The sequence below is a fragment of the Crocuta crocuta genome, unplaced genomic scaffold, assembly GCF_008692635.1.
Source record: "Crocuta crocuta isolate KB4526 unplaced genomic scaffold, BGI_CrCroc_1.0 scaffold279, whole genome shotgun sequence".
In the NCBI taxonomy this organism is placed as follows: domain Eukaryota; kingdom Metazoa; phylum Chordata; class Mammalia; order Carnivora; family Hyaenidae; genus Crocuta; species Crocuta crocuta.
Genome location: NW_027551570.1, coordinates 4,663,091 through 4,686,043, shown reverse-complemented (window position 1 = coordinate 4,686,043; position 22,953 = coordinate 4,663,091). Strand labels below are relative to the sequence as shown.

The 22,953-nt window shown below is 40.7% G+C and overlaps 1 protein-coding gene across 1 annotated transcript in view; it reads right to left on the bottom strand.

Annotated features, from left to right (window-relative positions):
- TBC1D5 (TBC1 domain family member 5) overlaps positions 1-22,953 on the bottom strand; it is a 536,447-nt gene that overhangs the window by 23,401 nt on the left and 490,093 nt on the right. The window contains exon 22 of the mRNA XM_077750881.1: positions 2,304-2,403. Coding sequence (XP_077607007.1) covers positions 2,304-2,403 — 100 coding nt within the window. The remainder of the gene's footprint in view (positions 1-2,303; positions 2,404-22,953) is intronic.

Genomic DNA, 22,953 nt, shown 5'->3' with positions numbered 1-22,953 from the left:
ACACACACACTCACACACACACACAATCTGAAGCAGGCTCCAAGGCTCTGAGCTGTCAGCACAGAACCTGACGTGGGGCTCGAACTCACAAATCGTGAGATCATCACCTGAGCTGAAGTAAGACGCTTAACTGACTGAGCCCCTCAGGCGCACCCTTCAATCCCTTTTTATGAGAGGGGTCCTGCTCTTCATATGGAGAAAAGAAGTTGACAACTACATGAGGGGATTCTGGCTGAAGTGAAACGTACACAAGAAATGAATGGAGTTTTGTGGTTAGTTGAAAATTCACATCTGATATAGGCTTTTCTTTAATTAAAGTGTTCCCCCCTCCCGTGCAATGAGAAAATATTCTTACAGAGCTGACTGAAAGACCAAATCAGAACGAAAGCTCTTTGAACGAATTCTTAAGGCTTAAGTAAAGCTGCTTTAAAATAGCTGCTATGTGGACCAAACAACCTAGAGATTTCCTAACAGGATTTTCTAGAGTTCCAGTAAATCTTTCTCTCAGTTACTTCTTTGTTCTCCTACTTCGGTTAAAACCAAAAATCAAGCAATACAAAGGTCACTCACATAACCAGAGAAGCAAACATACACAAACACACAGGCCCCCTGACATACACTTGTTTTAAAAATAAGAATATTTAAATAAACTAAAATTAGTTACATAAGATATATTATTTACATACAAGCTCTCTCTCCATTACTTCTTTCTGATGCATTTATAGTGGGATGCTATGAGATTCACATAAACTTAGTTCTATATGCATTTTTAAAGATGATCATCATGAAGCAGATAAACAAACCGTTTTGACAGGGGTGGGTCAGATGTGACAAGGGTAACATTTCTTACTGTGACCAGGGGTACTGCCCTTCTGATCACCGGCCCGGGTCTCCCTTGTTGTTTCTCCCTCTTGGGCGCTTTCTCTAAAGGAGAAGTGGTTAAGAGGAGAAACTGAGGATGGACCAGGGCCCAGCCAGCCGCCTAGTGAGACCCCGGCATGCAGCCAGCTGCCTAGGGCAAGCACCTCTCCAAATCTGTAAGACAACATTTATGACTTGCTAGAGGTCAGTATGGCTTAGGCTACACCTAAATGACAGCTCTTTTCACCACATGCAAATGAATTCATGAACAAGCTGAGAGGTCAGTGGCGTCGAAGGTAGAGTCCACCTTCTGTAAAGGCCCCAGGGATGGCCCACTCCTAGGACCTCTGCCTTGGTGGATTCTACGTGATTTCCCCTCATAAGTGGGATGCATCCTGATTTCTTATAATACGTGGTATTGTCATTTGTCCACACTCACAGAGCAGCATATTAACCACTTCCATTAGAGTATCTGTCTTATTCTCCTAATTTGTTCCCAAACTACAGATGCTAGACACTGGAGGAAGAAGATAATAGGGAAAGAAAGGATGCCCATAAGAGGGCTGAAAAAAATAGTAATAGTATGCATTTTGAAGTTTTGCAAGCAGCACTGAGTTACTGAAGCAAAACATATGTGATCCAGCAGAGACCATTTCGATAACAAAATACAGAACTTTTAGAAATGTAGAGAGTAATGCCTGAGGACTTTCTAACGTGACATATGTAGGACTCACATATACACTGAACTTCAAACTAGGACATTTCTTAGAATATAAGCAGTCAGAAGTAAGAAAAGGTCATGTGGTCCTGACATGCATTTCAGGCTGGTGGTTCAAAACATGTATTTAAGGGGAGCCTGTGTGGCTCAGTCAGTTAAACGTCTGACTTCAGCTTGGGTCATGATCTTGTGATCCGTGAGTCCCACATGGGGCTCTGTGCTGACAGCTCAGAGCCTAGAGCCTACCTCAAATTATCTATCTCCCTTTCTCTCTGCCCCTCTCCTACACATTCTCTCTCTCTCTCTCTCAAAACTAAACATTTACAAAAAAATGAAGTATTTAAAAAATAACAGTAACTACACCCAGATTGGCACAACAGTAGAGCTGAATATTTGACCTTGAAAGCTCAACATTTCATTCTGGTTTGATGTAGACCGATATTTATAAAGGGCAGTATAGCACTTAAGAATTGAAATCTATAGTCAAACTGCCTGACTGTGAATTTCTACTCCACTTACTAGTTCTATAATCCTGGGAGATTTTATTAATCTTTCTGTGCTTCGGTTTCGTCATTTGTACAATGTTGATAGTAACAGTACCTCTACTACCACAGTGCTGCTGTGCGGCTTAATGAGATAACGCACATCGAAAGCTCAACACAGGGCCAACTGCACACTCTTGTTATGACTGTCATTCTTCCCGGGGCCAAAGTAGCTCACTCACCAAGATGAGTGTCCATCACCTTCGCACAGTACTTGCACATGGCATCTAGGTCATTTAATTGTCCTTGAAGGAAGGAAATCTGGGCTTCTAATTCTTCTTCCTAAAATGAAAGGGGTAGAGATATGGAAGATTTTTTAAATTCAGTAAGACCCCCACAGTTCTCCACATGATTTGGATGGTTTTAAAGAGGCACAGTGTCTTTTCAGTCATAGACAAAACAAAAGAAAATAGCAAATAAACAAGAGGAAACTCATCACTAGCAAAATCAGAGAAATGGTAAAACAGGATGTTAAAAAAATCTGGACTTCTTCTAACTGAATGCTAGCTTTGTGCCATGTGTAAATGTTTACCCATACAACGTAGTGTAAGAAAAGTACAGACAATATCTTCATTATCTGAGCCACACGAATGGGGGAAAATGTGATTTTGGTGGGCCCTACTCCCTAGGCAGCTGGGTACAAAACCATTATTTCCTCACACACATAAGAGACAATGATAATCTCTTAAAATTGGAAATGTTTTGCCTCTATAGTCCATAAATAGCTGCTTTTACATTTCCTCTTTTGATATGACACTAGAGAATTTTATTTATTTGATTGTTTCTAGGAAAAAGTTCTGTGGGTTGAACAGTTATCTAAACTGTAAAAGACAATCTAACTGTAACAAAAAAAAAAAAGTCTGGTTTTGTTAAGGAAAAAAACATACATGCAAAAACATTTCCCAAGGAAATTTAGAAGATTAAGAGCATTTTTCTCAGAGGAAGAGAATACAGGCACACCCTAGAGATATTGTAGGGTTGCTTCCAGAGCACTGCAATAAAGAGAATATCACAATAAAGTAAGTGAAATTATTTGTTTGGTTTCCCAGTTGCATATAAAAGTTGTATTTATATAAATGTAAAAAAAAGTTGTGTTTATACTATATTGTAGTCTATTAAGTGTGCAATAGCATCATGTCTAAAAGAACAACATATATTCCTTAATTTAAAACTACTTATTGCAGGGCGCCTGGCTAGCTCAGTTGGTTGAGTGTGCGACTCTTGATCTCAGGGTTGTAAGTTTGAGCCCTATGTTGGGTGTAGAGATTACTTTAAAATAAAATAAAATAATTTATTGCTAAAAATGCTAACCATTGCTGGCCTAGACCCTTGCCTCCATGTTGATGATGATCAGGGTGGTGGTTACTGAAGGCTGAGGGAACCGTGACAATTTCTTAATATAACAGTGAAACCTGTCATAGCAACTGACTCTTCCTGTCATGAATGATTTCCCTGCAGCATGTGATGCTGGTTGACAGCATTTTACCCACAGGAGACCTTCTTTCAAAATCGGAGTCAATCCTCTCGAACCCTGCTCCTGCTTTATCAACTAAGTTGATGTGATATTCCAAATCCTTTGTTGTCATTTCTACAATCTTCACAGTATCTGCACCAGAAGATTCCATCTCAAGAAACCACCTTCTTTGCTCATCCATAAGAAGCAAGTCCTCATCCGTTAGTTTTATCACGAGATCACAGTCATTCAGTCACAGCTTCAGGCTGCACTTCTAATTCTAGTTCTCTTGCTGTTTTCACCACATCTGCGGTGACCTCCCCCACTGAAGTCTTACATCTCCCAAAGTCATCCAGGACTGCTAGAATCTGCTTCTTCCAAACTCCTGCTAATGTCGATCTTTTGACCTCTTTCTGTACATCGTTAATGTTCTTAATGGCATCTAGAATGGGGAATCCTTTCCAGAAGGTTTTCAGTTTTCTTTGCCCAGATCCATCAGAATTATCACTATCTATGGCAGCTAGAGTTTTAGAAAATGTATTTCTTAAATAATAAGACTTCAAAGTCAAAATTGTTCTTTGACCCATGGACTAGAGAATGAATGCTGTGTTAGCAGCCATGAAAACAACATTAATCCTGTTGTCCATCTCCATCAGCGCTCTTGGGTGACCAGGTGCATTGTCAATGAGCAGTAACATTTTGAAAGGAATCTGTTTTTCTGAGCAAGAGGTCTCAGCAGTGGGCTTAAATATTCAGTAAACCATGTTATTAATAGATGTGTTGTGACTCAGGCTTTGTGGTTCCACTTACTGAGCACAGGCAGAGTAGATCTGGCATACAACTCAGGGCCCTAGGACTTTTAGAATGGCCAATGAGTACCGGCTTCAACTTAAAGTCACCAGCTGTATTAGTTCCTAATGACACAGTCAGCCTGTTCTTTGAAGCTCTGAAGCCAGGTTTTCTTCAGAGAGATTTCTTCTCTCTAGCTATGGAAGTCCTGGATGACATCTTTTTCCAACAGAAGTGTTTCATCTACATTGAAAATCTGTTTAGTGCAGCCACCTTCATTCACTGTCTCAGCTACATCTTCTGGGTCACTTGCTGCAGCTTCTCCATCAGCACCTGCTGCTTCACCTTGCACTTCTATGTTATGGAGACGGCTTCTGTCCTTAAACCTCATGAACCAAGCCTCTGCTTCAAGAATTGAAGCCTCTGCTGGCTTCAAACTTTTCCTCTGCCCCTTCCTCACCTCTCAACCTTCACAGAAATGAAAAGAGCCAGGCCTTGCTGTGAATTTGACTTTGGTTTATGGGAATACTGTGGCTGGCTTGAGCTTCTATCCAGACCACTCAAACTTTTTCCATATCGGCAATAGGCTGTTTCTCTCTCTTATCATCCAAGTGTTCACTGGAGTGGCACTTCTAAGTCCCTTCAAGAGCTTTTCCTTTGCACTTACAACTTGGCTAGCTGGGTAGTGCAAGAGGTCTAAGCTTTCAGCCTATCTCAGCTTTCAACATCCCTCCCTCACTAAGCCTAATTTCAACACTGTTGTGTCTCAGGGAATAGAGGGACCCAAAGAAGGGGAGAGGGACGGGGGAGCAGACAGAACACACACAGCATTTATTAAGTTCACTGTCTTATATGGGTGCAGCTTGTGACACCCTAAAACATCTACAACAGTAACATCAAAGATCACAGATCACCAAAGACTTTAAAAATGAATGTGTTTGGATGAAATATTGCAAGAACTACTGATATGTGACACAGAGACATTAAGTGAGCAAAAGCTGTGGGAAAAATGGTGCCATGAGATTTGCTTGACGCAGGGTTGCCCCAAATCTTCAATTCGTAAAACAATGTAATATCTGCAAAGCGCAATAAAACGAAGTATGCCCGTAATCCTCATTATGTAGGCGATTCCTAACCAAGTTAGTTAGAATATAAGGGATGTTGCCAGAGGTGGAACAGGCTAGAAAATTGAGTTTCCAGTCTTAGATGCTTGTTCTTTCATATAAGAATCTTCTGTACTGTTAAAAAGAAAGCAGGAGAAACTTAATGAGATATGCTTTTTCTTAGCAACTGGGGATAATTTGACTTATAGATGGAAATTAACGGTTGAAAAGGTTACTTGTAGGTGTATTACATTTTAGCAATACACAATGCAGCACTGGAAAGTATTGTTTTTAACTGCTGCTCAGAGAATGGGTCTTAGAAATAGGCGTGTGAAAGCCTGACACAGAAAACAGACATAGCAGTAGCTGTAAAACCAAATTACTTAAAATGCCTGCTGTAGGATACACAGGCACTAATCGTGCTCTTTACACATGGCCCGGAGTGCAGCAGCGCCTCCTCTGATGCTTGAATGATAACCAGAAGAAACTCAGCCGAGGAATGATTAGAGGGCCGTGTGGGTAGGTGGGTGCCACCTTCTTAACTCTTTGCTGGGCTTGAAAATAGAAAAAGATGCAGTGTTTCAGGGTATTTTTCTTCTCCTGTTTCTCCTTTGTTTTTGCCCAGGCTAGAGTTTCTCCATTCTATCAGGGTGCTTGCTAGGAATTAGGGAGAGGCTACATCTGCTGGTTAACTATGCTTCTGGTTATGGATAATCTCCAAGATGGCCACCATCAATTCCTTCCCTCCCTCAATGTACATGCTGTTCCACTCGGCAGGTGGTAGTATCTATTTCCCACATAGATACTTGTGACCTGCCTTGACCCAGAGAATGGAGTAAAAGTCACACTGTGCCAGTTTTGGGCTAGTGTTAGACGCCTGTCAACTTCTGCTTACTTCTGCTTTCACTAGAGGAAGACAGCTACCAAGCTGTAAAGAAGTTCAGGCTAGAACACGGAAAGAGAGGAGAGAAAATATGGAGAGAAGGAGACCGTGGGAAAAGTACTGAGGTTCTAGACATGCAAATGACATCTTCCAGGACGTTTCAGCCCAATCCATCTGCAACCAGCTAAGTGAGTGGCTCAGTCAACAGCCCAACTAAATGCCTTACCCAGAAGCCTAGGAGAAATAGCAGTGTTGCTGTGTTAAGGAGTGGAGTTTTGGAGTGGTGTGTTACACAGCAGCAGATCACTGAAACAGTGGAAGAATGGACAGAACACTAGCCTGCTATACGGCATGAGGAAATCGGGGTTCTCTTTCTGCTCCTGCCATTAACTAGCCGTGTAACCCTAAAGTAATCCTCACCCAATCTGGGTCTAAATTCAGCACTCTGTGGAGAAGGTCTAAGTCAGAGAATTTGCTTCTAAGGAGCTTACAATCTCATAGCTGGAATAGGAGTGTTGTATAAATTAGGAGAGTATGAGGTAGAGTACATGCAAGTCTTATGATAAAATAAGAATAATTGCTCTGCAAATCCTGGTCCCTGCCTCCTGTCACCGCCACTGAACAAGTCACTGTTTCAATAGGTTACAGACACAAACCCAGCTGGATGAGCTCAGAACGTTACTGAGGCCAGAGCCTGGCAGGCTTTTAAAAGAAGGGGGCCCGGCAGCGGCCCAAGTCTCTCCTTGCATGTGGCTACCAACTGGGGTGCTGTGAGCCCAGAGGGGACGAAGGACACTAGGAATGCACTGCCTCCTGGCTTGGAAAGTCTTCTCTATTTATTTTACGTATTAGTTTTATTTGGATTTAGCAATCACTTCCTTTAAAATATAAACGCCTTGGGGAACTCTAATCTTCAGTAGCCACTCCTATTTAAGTGGATTTATTTTATTTTGTTTGTTTTCTTTTTCAAAGCTGGGAGGGAAGAAGAACTGGAGAGATGCGAGGCCCGGTCTGCCGGTGGGGGAGTGGCGTGGGAGGTGCTGGGCAGCCGGGGGAAGCATGCAGCTCAGAGGTCCTCTTCCTTACACACTCTCCTGTGCTAACAGGAACACTGTAATAATAAAAATGTAGGAGACTGGTGCCCTCTAAATTGTGCAGTACACAACCTGCACAAGTGCACAGGGCAGCCCCTAGCACTTGCTGGGTGAGCGTGCACAGATTAAGAACAGTTCTCCAAGTCTGCAACTGTGCTTCGGGCTCTGGTGGCAAGTGAAGACAGTTTTCTTGCCTAAGTCCCAAGTCGATATCAATACAAATGGAATCTACACTGTAGAAAATGTCAACTTTCATTCACGTAAACCGTTTTTGTTTCCCGAAGGAAAGCCCACCAAAAAGCCCACAAATGAGATAAGAGGAACTTTCTCGCTGAAACAGGCTGAGGGGTCCAAGAACTTTTTCCATTTGGAAGTTTGAAAGCCACTCTATTACCCCTCTAGAGTTTGCTTAATCTTAAAACATTCCTAAACCCTTCAACTTTCTCAGACTTTATAAATAGAAATGGAATCACTTGGAGGCAAAGGGTGGCTTGTCACTTATTCTTCACCTTATTATATAATTACAGATAAAAGAAAGAGGCAAGAATCAAGCTTCTAAAATTGTGGGAACCAACTTTATATTTCTATCTTAGCTTCATTCTCCTCCCAGCTAACATGCTTTATTTTTTTTTAATTGTTTTTATTGTTTTTTTTTAAAATGTTTTATTTATTTCTGAGAGAGAGAGAGAGAGAGAGAGAGAGAGAGAGGGAGGGAGGGAGAGAGAGAAAGAGGCAGCATGAGCAGGGAAGGGTCAGAGAGAGAGAGGGAGATACAGAAATCTGAAGCAGGCTCCAGGCTCTGAGCAGGCTGTCAGCACAGAGCCTGACGCAGGGCTCAAACCCATGAACCGTGAGATCATGACTTGAGCCGAAGTCGGACGCTTAACCAGCAGAGCCACCCAGGTGCCTCAAAGTCCAGCTAACATGCTTTAAACACTGACAGCTTCAGTCATTTGTTCTCAGTAAACTGGTACTCTGTAACCAAAAACAAGTGCTTGGGTAATTGCCTTGAGGTTTTATGGAAACAAGCAGTTACTGTAATTTTTATGTGTAAATAAGACACTGAAGAGAAATCCTTATGATATTTACTCTGGCACGTATGTTCTGCCTTCCGGTATACGAAAGAGTGTGACGGCTGAGGCTGGAATTACGGCACAGACACCCCTGGGTTCAAATCATGTTTCTGCCCGTTACTAGCTGTATGATACTGGAGAAGTCCTTCCATTTCCTGTTCCCCTCACCTCCACCGGCAGAGACACAGGGAGAGTATCCGGCACAGAGCACGTACTCAGTACAGGCAATTATTCCTTCTCAAAAAATTTTTGTTTAGAGTCAGGTCAAAACAATGAAACGGAATTTAAGTAAGGGTTTTATGACTTACTGCTGGAAAACACTGGTTTATAGTTTAAAAACTTTAGGTGGCTTAGCACAGAGACTTAGTGTCGGCTAAAGAGCCCATCGCCGTCTTATTGGATAGCAAGAGTGACAGGCAAGGGAAGAAACTGATGGAGCTTTGTGAAAGAGGGGCACATTTAGACTACTGTGTGCAACACATCACCAACCGTACTTGGAGGCCCCACAGGGAAGGACCAGAGAATGACAGCCACTCTACCGGAAGAGAAAAACAGCTAGTATCTAACCCTTTTATAGCAATTACAATATGCCAGCCACCGAGCTTTGCACGCATGAACTGTAATTCTCACAACTAAACCTTGAGGTAGATTCTCTCATTACCTCCTGCATGAAACACAGTCTCCTCCTCGGTAAGCCACGTTTTCTGGAAGTGTGTGCCAACGTCCGGACAGCTATTTGAGAACCCAAGTCACGTGCTCTTCTCGCCTGTTTCTTCCCTGTGTACACATCCTTTCTTAGGCTTCATTACTATGGTCCTTCCGATGAATAACCACACACTCAGTTTCCTTTAAGGGAGATTCACCAATTGCAATGTTAAGTCCTAACCCCAAATTACTTACTAAACTGTTTTCCTTCAAAAACAGTGAGGTATGATTGGCTCTGTTCTGTTTTTATTGTTGTTTTGACTGTATCTGAAGACATTTTTTTTAAATTGGCTTTTTAAAAAGCAGAGTTTCCATCACTCTTCATCCCCAAATAGTTGATGTATCATTACACTTCTACTCAAATATTATACAATTTTTTAACCTGGTTAATAATATATGGATTTTATAGGTCCATTTTGTACAATGACACAATGTCTTTCTGTTACTTCTTGGTTATAGGATAAGCCAAGTGATTTATTATTTACTCACTTATTCTTTAAGGTAGTCAGCAATATATTCGTTTGTACTGTTAGGCTTTGTGGGAAATACAAGGATGAATGAGACATGGATTCAGACCTCTACAAGTTTAGAGGGAGGTAAGCTAGGAGTAAGGTGAGTTCTGCAGAAGATAGCAAACATGAGGCTTCACAATTCGGTGGGGAGCAGATGAGTTCCAACTCAACAGACGTGGAAATGAAAGCAGATTTTTGGAAGAGGCAGCAGTTCGGTGGGTCTTAAGGAAGTAGCGAGACGTGGCTCAGAAGAGATGATGAATGACGGGGTTTTAGGAGGCAGGGACTCAGTAAACAGAAGAATGGAATCAGACGTGTGGGACCCGGGCAAAGAACCCGGCCACTGAGTTGAGCCAGGGCATGGAGAATGAATAGCAGGAGCTGAGGACGGCAGGAAAGCTCTCTTCCCTTCCCATTCATCTCTAGGATATTTTGACTTCAGACAATAATGTTTTATTTTAAGGGCTGCGGCCTGACGTGCAGACTGCTGTGGCCACTGCCTACCATGCATCGTGCGCATGAGGATTACAACGTGTCGCTGTTCACGGACTAAGGAAAGTTCACGGACTAAGAGCGCCCGGTTTGGGAGAAACGGGGGGGCAGGCAGGGCACTGGCGTGGAGTTCTGCTTCGCTTCCCACAGGGTGCCCTCAGACAGCAAGGGAAGCAGGCAAGAGAAGCGACGCCAACTGCAGGCAGCGGGAACAGCTAAATATAGCCACCAGACGCCAGGAAAGACGCCCAGCCTTGCTTGAGCAGATGGGTGAACAAGAAGTGGGAAGTGAAGGAAACGGAAAGTCTCAAGGAGAAAAAGTGAGAAGGCCGCGGATGTTCTGAGGAAGCTGTGGTGTACACAAGGGCAAAATACACACACGGTGTGGAGGAAATCCAAGCCAGAGCATATGGCATCGGCAGAGGAAGCCACCACCAGGGAAAACGGAAGAAGAGCACAAAGAAGTCTTCTGAGGAGTCTAAAAATAGGTGGTAGGGTGTGGAAGGCAGCCCTGCTGTGCTGGGGCGGGCTGGAGTATGCTCACCAACCCTGGCACCCGGACACGCTGTGCCCGCACCGCCATCTCTGTGACCCTGACCGCACAGCGAAGCTCTCTGCCCCTCACTCTCCTGTCTGTAAAATCGGGATCATAGTAACTCTTATGTCAGATGATTGCTGGAGGACTGACTTAGGGAAGATTTTCCAGATGGAGTGCTTTGCATGGTGCAGGGCACATGGTAAACGCCCACTAAACGTCCGTTTTGTTGCTGCCTCTAGGTTATTTATATAATTCTAGGAAGTTGTTCAAAGGAATCATGACACACGCCAAAACGTAATTCCCAGGATATTCACCTTACATATTCCACACACACCCAAAATGTCTAAACGACAAGCGACTTAGGGAACCTGAGGCACATTCATAAACAGAGATTTATGCAGCTTTTTGAAGTGTTCTCATAGGGAGCACATTTGATGATCACATCATATACTAGGGGGAAAACAACTTACAAAGTAATAGGAAAAGAATGATTTTGGGAAAAAAAAAGTAAAGAAAGATATTGACCTAAGTGTTTATGTTGGTTATTCTCCAAATGGTGAGATTATAGATCATTTTTCCCCTTTCTTTTTGCTTATTTTTCCTGGATTTTCTATAATTAAATCATACATATTTTTGTAATCATAAAATTACTAATCAAATAACATAACACAGAGAAAAAAAGAAAAAAAAAGGTGATTACCAAGGAGAAAAAGATGTTAGTATTTTTAAATTACCAAAATTTACTCCAAATCAAACTCTAAACAACACTACAGCCTAAACAAACCTATGCTCTAAATCACACTAGGGGGTCAGGTGGTTAAGTGTCTGACTCTTGATTTCAGCTCAGGTGATCTCATGGTTCGAGTCTGGCATCAGGCTCCACATTGACAATGCAGAGCCTGCTTGGGACTCTCTCTCCCCTATCTCTCCCCGTCCCCCACTCAAAGTCGCACTCTCTCAAAATAAATAAATGAATGTAAAAATAACTAAATAAATAACGCTAAACAGTAAGAATAACTTACACGGAATAACTTGTAAAAAAGTAAACTACAATATTTGTCCAGTGTGCAAACCCTGAGCATACTATCAGGGTAAAAGGCTTCTCTCTGTGCACCTAACGTGGGGACATCAGTGGTTGTATGCTGTTCTTTATGGACTGCCTAGAAACAATGAGATTCTTACAGATACTTTAAAAGTAAAGATAGTAAGCAAATTCCCCAGTAAATAAAAGTTCTTTTTTTCAGACAGTATGTACACAAACATGTTAAGTATGAATGGAAAAGATCTTTAGAAATTTTGAACTGAAATTCAAAGCTTAAGGTGTTACATTTTAAGATTAACAAGTCATATTTCCGTGCTGAACTTGCCTTTAAAGATAACTTATTTTGGCCCCTTCATTTTAGAAACAAATGCTAACATAGCTAGGTAGCCAGCTGGCAGCAAAACGTGCCCTAGAAGGCTTGTTTCTCAGGCACTGAAGCGGTGCTGTGGCCTGCCACTGAGATGCACACTGCCTCCCGACACCAGAGGTGTCCTCACACGGTAGGTTTTTTGTAACAATCACTGAGACCTCTCCCTGTACCCATGTTATAATGGTGATGTTCCTTCCTGCCTATGATAGTTTAGGGAAAAAAGGCACTAAAACCTAAACTCAACATTATTTTACGTGACTTCACACTGTTAAACACCACTGCACTGAAGAGTACTGCCTCTGTATTAGACGGCGGAATAGGAAGCGCCAGGAAATCTGTCTCCCCACCTAGACTACAATTCCACTGGCAGAACCTTTGTCACGTAACTATTTCAGAAAGCTGGAGTCCACTGAAGGCTAATTACTTCCAGGGGAAAGCCTGAGGGTAGAGTGAAGTTAATTTTGGTCCGTTTCAGCTCTGAGGACAAAAGCAGCTACCCATCACTCAACCCCAGCCTGGTAGTAGGCAGCTTGGCATTTGTTCCCAGGGCAGTTTGCATGCAACTTGTGAGAGCCAAAATGGGCAGAAAGGACCCTGTCCTCCAAACATCAGGGATTTTGCTCTGATGGCTAATTCTTTTTATTTTTATTTTTTTAAATAGGCTTCATTCCCAGAGCCAAGGCTAACACAAGGCTTGAACTCATGACCTTGCGAATCAAGACCTGAGCTGAAATCCAGAGTCAGGTGATTAACCAACTGAGCCACCTGGGTGGCCCTGATGATTGCTAATTCTGATCACAGGACTACAAAGAACAGAGTGGTCACTATTGTTGCATCTGCTCCCCCTGCTCACTTCCAGTGGATTTTAAGAGCCTGCATTCTATCTCCCAATTCACTTTACTCTTTTTCCTCTTTGGGGAGCCAGTATTAAAGACTAGAACACTCAAAAGCAATTGCACATACGAGGGAAATAAGAAAGTGACTGCATATGCCCAGGGAAAGGCACAGGTTCAGAAAGGACCTAAGAGGCCAGAAGTTTACATCTTAGGCTGCTCCTTGGTACAGAGACTGCCTACAAACAAACAAAAAAATCCCACAATAACACAAAACAGTAAACCATGAGAAAGGGGAAGAATGATTTTCACAGTTACTGTATTATTAGATTACAATATCTAATAATAACAGTTTTCAACAATAACAAACCACAAAGCACTCAGAGAAATAGGAAAGTATGACCCATTCCAAAGAAAAACACAAATCAAAAGAAATTGTCCCTGGAAAAGACCTGATAGCAGAGCTACTGGACAAAGACTTTAAAACAGCCATCTTTAAGACGCCCAAAGAACTAAAGGAAGAAGTGGAGAACATTAAGAAAATTACAGATGATCAAAATAGAAACACCAGTAAAGAGATAACTTTATTTTTTTTTTTTTTTACAAATAGTTTGTCAAGTTGGTTTCCATGTAACACCCAGTGCTCATCCCCACAGTGCCCTCCTCCATGCCCATCTCCCCCCTCTCCCCCCAAGAGATAAAAAATTCTAAAAAGAATCCGAAAAAGAAAATCCTGGAGCTGAAAAGTAACTAAATGAAAAATCCACTAGAAGGATTCAAAGGTAAATCTGGGCGGGCAGAAAAAAAGGAGCAAACTTGAAGATAGGACAATACAAATTATTGAATCTAAAGACAAGAGAGAAAAAAGATTGAAGAAAAGTCAATAGAGCTCAAGGAACTTTGGGGACAGCATCAAGTGGACCAATATGCACATTAGGGGAGTCTGTGAAAGAGAGAGAGAAGGGGATAGAGTGGTTATTTAGAGAAGTACTGGCTGATAATGGCCCAAAACTGATGAAAGGCATGCATATAAATATGTAAGAAAGTGAACAAATCCAAGTAAAATGCACTGAAAGATAACCACACACAATAAGAACATTATATATGAATTAAAGGTTCAATACAGCAAGAAGATAAAATAATTATAAACATTTACAACACACCTAACAACAAAACAGCAAAATCTGTGAAGCAAAACCTGACAGAATTGAAGGGAAAAAAAGATATTACTACAATAATAGCTACAGACTTCAAAACTCTAAAAATGGATAGAAAAACCAGAGAAAAGGAAATAGAGGATTTAAACAATATAATAAACCAACTAGATTTAATAGACACATACAAGTGCTCTATTCATAACAAAAGCATATGTATTCTCTTCAAATGTTCATAGATCTTTTCTAGTATAGAACATATGTTAGGCCACATATTAAATCTCTATAAATATTTAAAAAGACACATACCATACAAAGTATCTTCTTGACCACACTAAGATAAAGTTAAAAGTCAGCTACAGAATTAAAACTGGAAAATTCATAAATATGTATAAATTTAACAGCAAACTTTAAAACAAGCAATGGATACAAGAATAAATTACAAGAGAAGTTAGAAAATATGTAGAGATAAATGAAAACAAAACTACAACATATCAAAACTCATTGGGTTTAGGAAAAGCAATGTTAAAGCTGGAAATTTGCAGCTATACATGCTCACATTACAAAACCAAAAAAGATCTCAAATCACCAACCTAATTATGCAACGTAAGGAACTAGAAAAAGAACAAATTAAACACAAAGATAGCAGGAGGAAGGAAATAATTAAGATTACAGCAGAGATACACAAAATAGAGACTAGAAAACACTAAAAAAAATCAGTGAGGGGGCGCCTGGATAGCTCAGTCGGTTGAGCGTCCGACTTGGGCTCAGGTCATGATCTGTCGGTCCGTGAATTCGAGCCCGGTGTCGGGCTCTGTGCTGCTAGCTCGCTCAGAGACTGGAGCCTGTGTCGGATTCTGTGTCTCCCCCTCTCTCTGCCCCTCCCCTGCTCGTGCTCTGTCTCTCAAAAACAAAATAAACATTAAATAAATAAATAAATAAATAAATAAAAGGATTACATATGTTGACACCAAGTTGAGATTTATTTCTGAAATGCAAAGATGATTCAAATATGAAAACTGCTCAATGTAATAAACTACATTAACAAAATGAGGGGAAAAATATGATCATCTCAATTGCTCAGAAAAAGTATTTAACAAAAATCCAAAACATTATGATAAAAACACATGAAAAAATTTTAAGGAGAAGGAAACTCAACATAATAAAAGCCATAAATGGAAAAAACACAGAGTAACACAGAGTATCATATTCAGTGATGAAAAACTGAAAGCTTTTCCTTTAATATCAGAGACAAAAAGAAAAAAAAAAAAAGCAAAGATGTCACTTTTACAACTTCTGTGCAATAAAATACTGGAATTCTGGCCAGAACAATTACGAAGTTCAGAAAGAGACATAAAAAACATTCAAAACGGAAAAGAAGAAATAAAATGATCTTTTTGCAGATGATATGATCTTATACGTAGAAAACCCTAAACATTCCACACACACAAAAAACCACAACTCACATAAAAGTGTTAAAACTGATAAATGAGTTCAGCAAAGTAGGAGCATACAAAGTTAACACACGAAATCAGTTTGCAATATTTAGCCACTAACGACAATTTGAAAAATATTACAGAAATAATTCCATTCACAATAGCATTAAAAACAATAAAGTATTTAGGAATTGACTTAACTGAGGAAGTGAAAAACTTGCACAATGAAAGCTTCTAGACATTGCTGGAAGAAATTAAAGAAGACATAAATAAATGTAAACACATCCTACATTCATGGACTGGAAGATATAATATTCTTAAAATGTCAATACTATCCAAAGCAAGCTACAGATTCAATGCAATCCCTATCAAAATCCCATGACATTTTTTTCCAGAAATATAAAAACCTATTCTAAAATTCATATGGAATCCCAAGGTACCCTGAGTAGTCAAAACAATCTTGAAGAAATAAGTCACTTAGAAAAAGATAGATATCATATGATTTCACACATATGTGTAATTTATGAAACAAAACAAATGGGCATAGGGAAAAAAAGAGAGGCAAATGAAGAAACAGACTTTCTTCACTGCAGAGAACAAGCTGATGGTTACCAGAGGAGAAGTGGGTTGGGGGGATGGGTGAAATAGGTGATGGGGATTAAAAAAATTTACTTGTTGTGATGAACACTAGGTGTTATATAGAAGTGATTAATCACTGTATTGTACATCTGAAACCAATACTGCACTGCATGTTAACTGGAACTTAAATAAAAACTTAAAAAAAAAAAAAGACTGGAGGACTTTCTGATTTCAAAATTTATCACAAAGCTACCATCATCAAAACAGTGTGGTACTGGCATAAAGACAGATACATAAACCAATGGATTAGAATAGAGAACTCAAATAAACCCTTGCATATACGGCCAATTTTTGCAATGGTGTCAAGACCATTAAATAGGGGAAAGGGCAGTATTCTCAACGAATGGTGCTGGGAAAACTGAATATCCATTTGCAAAACAAATGAAGTTGGGCCCTTATCTAACGCAATGCACGAAAATCAACTCAAAATGGATCAAAGATCGAAATGTGAGATCTAAAACTGTAAAACTCTTAGAAGAAAACATGGGACACTGGATTTGGCAATGATTTCTTAGCTATGACACCAAAGGCACAGGCAACAAGACAACAGACAAACTCGATTTCGTGAAAAAATTTAAAAATATGCATTAAATGACACAATCAATACAGTCAAAGGGCAACCCAAAGAATGAAGGAAAAAATTTGCAAATCATATATCTGATAAGGAATCCAGAATATAGAGAGAACTCCTAAAACTCAGTAACAAAATAACAACCTGGATAAAAAATGGGCAAAGGACCTGAATAGACACTTCTCCAAAGAAGATATACAAGTGACCCATAAACACATGAAAAGATGCACAGTATCATTAGGGAAATGCAAATCAAAACCCTAAGGAGACGTTCGTTATCTCACACCCATTAGGATGGCTACTACCGAAATACCAGTAAGTCACAAATGCTGGGGAAGATGTGGAGTCACTGGAACCCTCAGGCACTGTTGGTGGGAATATAAAATAGAACAGCTGCTGTGAAAAAGTATGAAGGTTCTCCCCCAAAATTAAAAAAACAGAATTACTGAATGATCCAGCAGTTCTGGGTATAATCTCCAATTAATTGAAAGCAGAGTCTCTAAGAGATATTTTTACACTCATGGTCACGGCAGCATTATTCATAATGGCTAAAATGTGGAAGTAAAAAAGTGCCCACTTGACTGACAGATCAGCAAAATGGGGTAGAGACATATAATGGAATATCTCTCAGCCTTAAAAAGGGAGGAAAGTCTGATATACAACAATGGGTGAACTTTGCGGACATTACACTAAGCGATGTAAGTCAGTCACAGAAATACAAGTACTGTATGATTCCATTTACATGAGGTACTTGGAGCCAAGATCATGAAGACACTAAGTAGAATTCTGGTTGCCAATGAGAAACAATGAAATCTGGCCATGTGTAGCAACATGGATGGACCTTGAGGGTGTTATGCTGAGCGAAATAAGTCAGGCAGAGAAGGACAAATATCATATGTTTGCACGTATAGGAGGATTAAGAGGAACTTGACGGAGGAAAAAGGGGGAGAAGAAGGGCGGAAATGGTGGGGGAAAGGGAGAGAGGCAAACCATGAGAGACTCTTGAATGCTGACAAAAACTGAGGACTGATGGATGTGGGGGGAGGGGGGGATGGGCATGGAGGAGGACACTTGTGGGGATGAGCACTGGGTGTTATGTGGAAACTAATTTGACCATAAACTATTAAAAAAAAAAAGAATGATAAAAAAAAAAAGAATGCTGGTTGCCAGGGGCAGGGGTGAATGGAAGGTTATTGTTTAATGGGTACTGAGTTACAGTTTTACTGAAAAGAGTTTACGGAATCAATGTAGAACATTATGAAGGAATTTAATACACTGAATCACATACACTTAAAAATGGTTAACATGGTAAATTTTATGTTATGTCTATTTTACCACAGTAAAAAGGAGAACAGTGCTTCCTTATACTTTATAAAATTAGAAATTGCTTGCCTTGAAATCAGAGTAGCCAGGTGAGGCCTGAGCCAGGCTTTCAGCAGCCTGGCTCTCTCTAATCATGCAGCAGCACAAGAAGAGATGGAGGACAGGGTTCCCAGTTGAAGCACAGGGAGAAACTCTTATTTTTCCATGAAAATCTTTCTTGTGCCAAACTGCAATGTGACATTTAGCATATTCCAAGAGTTGACCAACTGCCTATCAGATCCACATTCACTTCATTGGTTTACATGTGAAAGTCCAAATAGCTTTCTCAAGTCAGGTGTTAGCAGGTTAAACTAATGAATTCAGATCACGTGCTCACTGTGGGTGGGACATAGGGGATACGGATTATAAATCGATCTGAAAAACAGAACATGTAAGGCTCACAAAACTAAGGAAAATAAATTTCCTTTTATTCATGTGCCTCTCACAATTTTATTGAGGGGGTAAAAATTCTTAGTTTCTTACCTTATTTTATTCTTTTGGCTCTACCTGATAAGGCAGAAATTACCCACTATCATCATGACTAGTACCCTTTTTTGGTACATGGAGTTAACCACATTCTTTTTATTCCTCAGCTCTCTCATTTGTAAAATCAGAGGTAATTATAACATCGACCTCATAGAGTCTTTGAGGATTAAAGGAGTTAATACATGTAAAACGCTCAGAATAGAGGACATACACAGAAAATGTTCTATAACCTTTGGCATGGCACTTTGCCATCATCCACAAGAACACGTGTATCATACTAGCAGGTATTTGGAGCTGGATTTATTTACAGCAAATTTCATTTCTGATTTGGTACTCAGTTATTCTTACTTTGACTAATTCTTCTCAGTCCGTAATATGCATAAAATTTCTCTGGGGAATGCTGTTTAATGCAGTCTAATTTAGTAGGTCTGGGGTGGGGCCTGAGCTTCAGCATTTCTAACGAGCTGCCGGGGCATGGCAATGCAGCTGGTCCACGGACAGACCACACTCTGAATGGCAAGGATGTAGATGACCCACCTCAGGCCCTCCTACTTGTGAATACAGCTTCCAATCGCCCTGGGAAAGGCTATGAAACACTTTGCTACTTCTCTGCTCTATGGCAGTTTTAACAGATGGCAGCATGGTTAGATGCATACTTGGTTAACAGTCCAAAAGGCCTCTTCTCAACATGGAGTGGCATGCGGGGAGAAGAGAGACGGGGTGGCAGACAGGTTTCCAAGACAGCTTCCCAATCTCTCTCAGTTCCTTTATTTTTGTTTATGTTTTATTTTTTGAGAGGGAGAGCATGGGGGGGGGGTTGGAGGGAGAGAGAAAAAGAGAGGGAGAGAAAAAGAAGGAGGGAGAGAATCTTAAGCAGGCTCCACACTCAGCAGGGAGCCCAACGTGGGGTTAAGTCTCATGACCCTGAGATCACGACCTGAGCCAAACTCAAGAGTCAGATGCTGAACTGACTGAGCCGCCTAGGCGCTCCTCAGTTCTGTGTAGAGTGGCTTCATTATTCTATTTAGAGCTAAGTCTTAGACTATTAGGTATCAATTTATTCTACTGTAAACACAAGCAATTACTTTTTATAACCAAATATAAATTAATTTTGTTGGATTATGGATGCTGTCTTCTGTAACTTGATAAACAGAGGCTGTGTATAAATTTCAGGGAACAAAAGATGCTTTTCAAATATGAATGCAATAAAAAGAAAGACAAAGCAGGACACATCCATAATCCATGGTATTTAAATTCATCCCTGATTTTCTGAAGGTATTTTTATAATAATCCTAATTAAGTAATATTTATTAAATATGTTTAGCCTTTAGAAATGCGCTTTTATGCCTACCGCCATTTCAATGTTGTGAGCTGTTTCCATCTAATTTGTGCTTTTCTAGAAGTTGTTTACCAAAAACAATAAGTAAATGGAACAGATAAGAAAGGTGCCAGAAAAGAGGATCATCTCCTATAAATCTAAAGCAAACCGAGTAAATGTTACAGTCCTAAAATAAATAGACTGGAAATTAAAATAAAATGTTCAACCAGGACCACCTCACACAGGTGTAACCAGAGGAAGAATAAGACCTTACCTGAAGAGTTACAAACCTTATTATTTACAAAAATCCTACAACTGCTCCTTTAAATAAATGATTATAGACACCGTATGTCTTAGGAACTTCCTGGCCTTTAAAAATTCAAAAGGTATAAAAAACAGGAAGGTATAAAAGGTATAAAATAGTTTATAAAAGGTATAAAAATAGTTACTAAGACAACTGCTTGTCTTTTGAACATTGTAACTGGAAGAAAAGGCCTCTCCTACAAGGGATGGGGTTTGGTAGTCTGGCTAAATGGCATCTGTGGAGAAATGTCCCCATCTTTTGGACTTGTAGGTTACACCATCTCATGTTGTATTTTTATAATTAGGCAACCCGACCAATCTTTTGTAAACCAGAATAGCTCTCTCCTCTACCATGCCAATTAGCACAGATGTTACTTTATTTAACAAGGGTTTTTCCCCTCTCTGCTCACACGTGATCAGGCCAACTGATGAAGCCGCCCACCAGCACTGGGGGGCCTCCAGCTGGGTTTCTCGTACTATTGCTGGCTGGGCAGAACCATCTGCGTGCTTTTCCTTGCTGTTTCTGGCATCAGAAAGTAGTGTCTGCACAATGGCTGACCCAGATAGAAGGACCTTGGCCAAGGTTGTGTTTCTTATGGTAAAGCTAACTGACCCGTGTAAGGAGGAAATGTGCACTCTCCGTACCACCATTCTCTGGGCTGATTCCCATAATGTCCCATTAGGGGCAAATAAAAAATGGCACCCTATAGCAAATCCAAGCTAAGCATCAAGCATGTTCAAGAAATACCTTGTTACAATTGGTAAATGAAACCAAACACTGGGACAGCTTAAGCTCAGTAACACAAATACTACCAATTCTGAGATGTTGAAAATGAGAAACGAGAGAAGGAAATAATTCTCTAACTTAATCTGTTTACTCTCATGCCTATCACACTTTTGTTAACCTACCCCTTAAACTAATTTATAAAAATCTCATTTCTCACTGTATATCAACAAATTGCTACTAGGTTTTTTATGCAGTTGGGGAGTGTCACCAGGAAATGAGGACTTTTCAGGCCCTAGGAAAGAAAAGCCAGAGTAAAGCCTAATACATCTGAATTCTTGCATAGCACACAAAACCCTTAACAGTTTTCAATCATTCAAAAACGCTTACAGTCAAAACAAAGGCAGCATTTGCAGATAACCTAGGACACCCCTCTCCTCCACCTCTACATACTGCTTCCTGTAGGCTTGGAGAGGGGCTCTGGGATCTGCAGCCTGAGTCGGGCCATAGCTACCTACTGAAAGTGCTTAAAGCTTCCAGAGGGTGGAAGGAGGGCTTCATGGGACACAAGGCTTGGGCGGAGACTGGAAGGAACCTTAGGAGTTTCATGGCCACATCAATCATTTTGGTCAAAAGAGACAGCAGAGCAAAACAACATAGAGGTATGAGGCACGGCTGGCATGAGGGAACGGGCGTAACTGCATTCCGGAAGCGCTGAGGAGGCACTAAGGGAGAGCTGATGACAAGCTGAACAGAGGGAGGTCATCAGGACCCTGTAGGCTGCGCCTTAAAAATCACAGGATTTATCCTAGAGAGAAAGGGCCCCTGAAGAATTCTGGTGGGGAATCAGACCCTGAAGACATTCACTGGGAGTAAGCTGGTGTTATGAAGCACGTGAGATGAAAGTGACCACTGATGAAATGGACTTGCTCTAAAATTTCTAACTAACATAGGATTGGTAAGTTACTGAACTGAGAACGAAAAATTAATAGTTTCGTTTTTCTATATCCTCATTCCCCTAACCTATGTCAGTCAAAAGCTGCATGTCAAACCCACAAGTAAAATCAGTTCAGTGATAATGCTTATTTTGAAAATGTGAATCTGTTTTGAGACTGATGAGGAGGGAACAACTGAGCATAATGTGAATTTCATGTTTGCTTACACACACACACACACACACACACACACACACTGGATGCGGCTGAAAGCTGCATGTAGCTGAACCCAGACAGGCGGGAATACACAAAACGCACGCATGTGCACACCTCACAAATCTGCCGGCTACTTCGGTTCACAGTGTGTGTCACGGGCTTCACCCATACCTCAATTCCGTCAGATTCCAGATAGTCTTCCTTCTACAATGTCATGGCAACTCACAAGCTGCAAGCTTTCTGAGGTCCACTTCCCCAACGAAGTTTCAGGATTGTATGTATTATGGCATTTATTTATTTAATCATTTAACATGTGTAAAACCATGTTACCACTTTAGCTAGGTTCCCACCTTGTTTTATGCATGTTTTTGGATGTTGTTCCCCAATCCCATTTCCCCACGAGTCCAGCAGTTTTGAATGCATGATTTTGCACAGCATGGTAATTCAGGAGAACTTACAAACTGACTGTAACAGAAATGACTATTCTGCATATGACTGTTCATTTGAAGATAAATACGACATGAAAATAGGATTGATATATTTTTCTACGACCGTAAAAGTTGACAGATCATGGCAGCACTCGGTAGGGCTAACTAAACTCTGACTCTCCAGGGAGGAGTGCTGGTGCTCCCTGTTCATATCTTATGTCCTCCTCCCCCAAAGGGCCCTCCTCGCAAGGGGAAGGTGACCCAGCTTAGAGCTCCAGGAGGACATGGTTTATCTTTCTCCTCTGGATGTTGGTGCATAGGTCTGATGCCGAGAATCCCACTTCTAACCTGGGGAAGGGCCTGTTCTGATCAC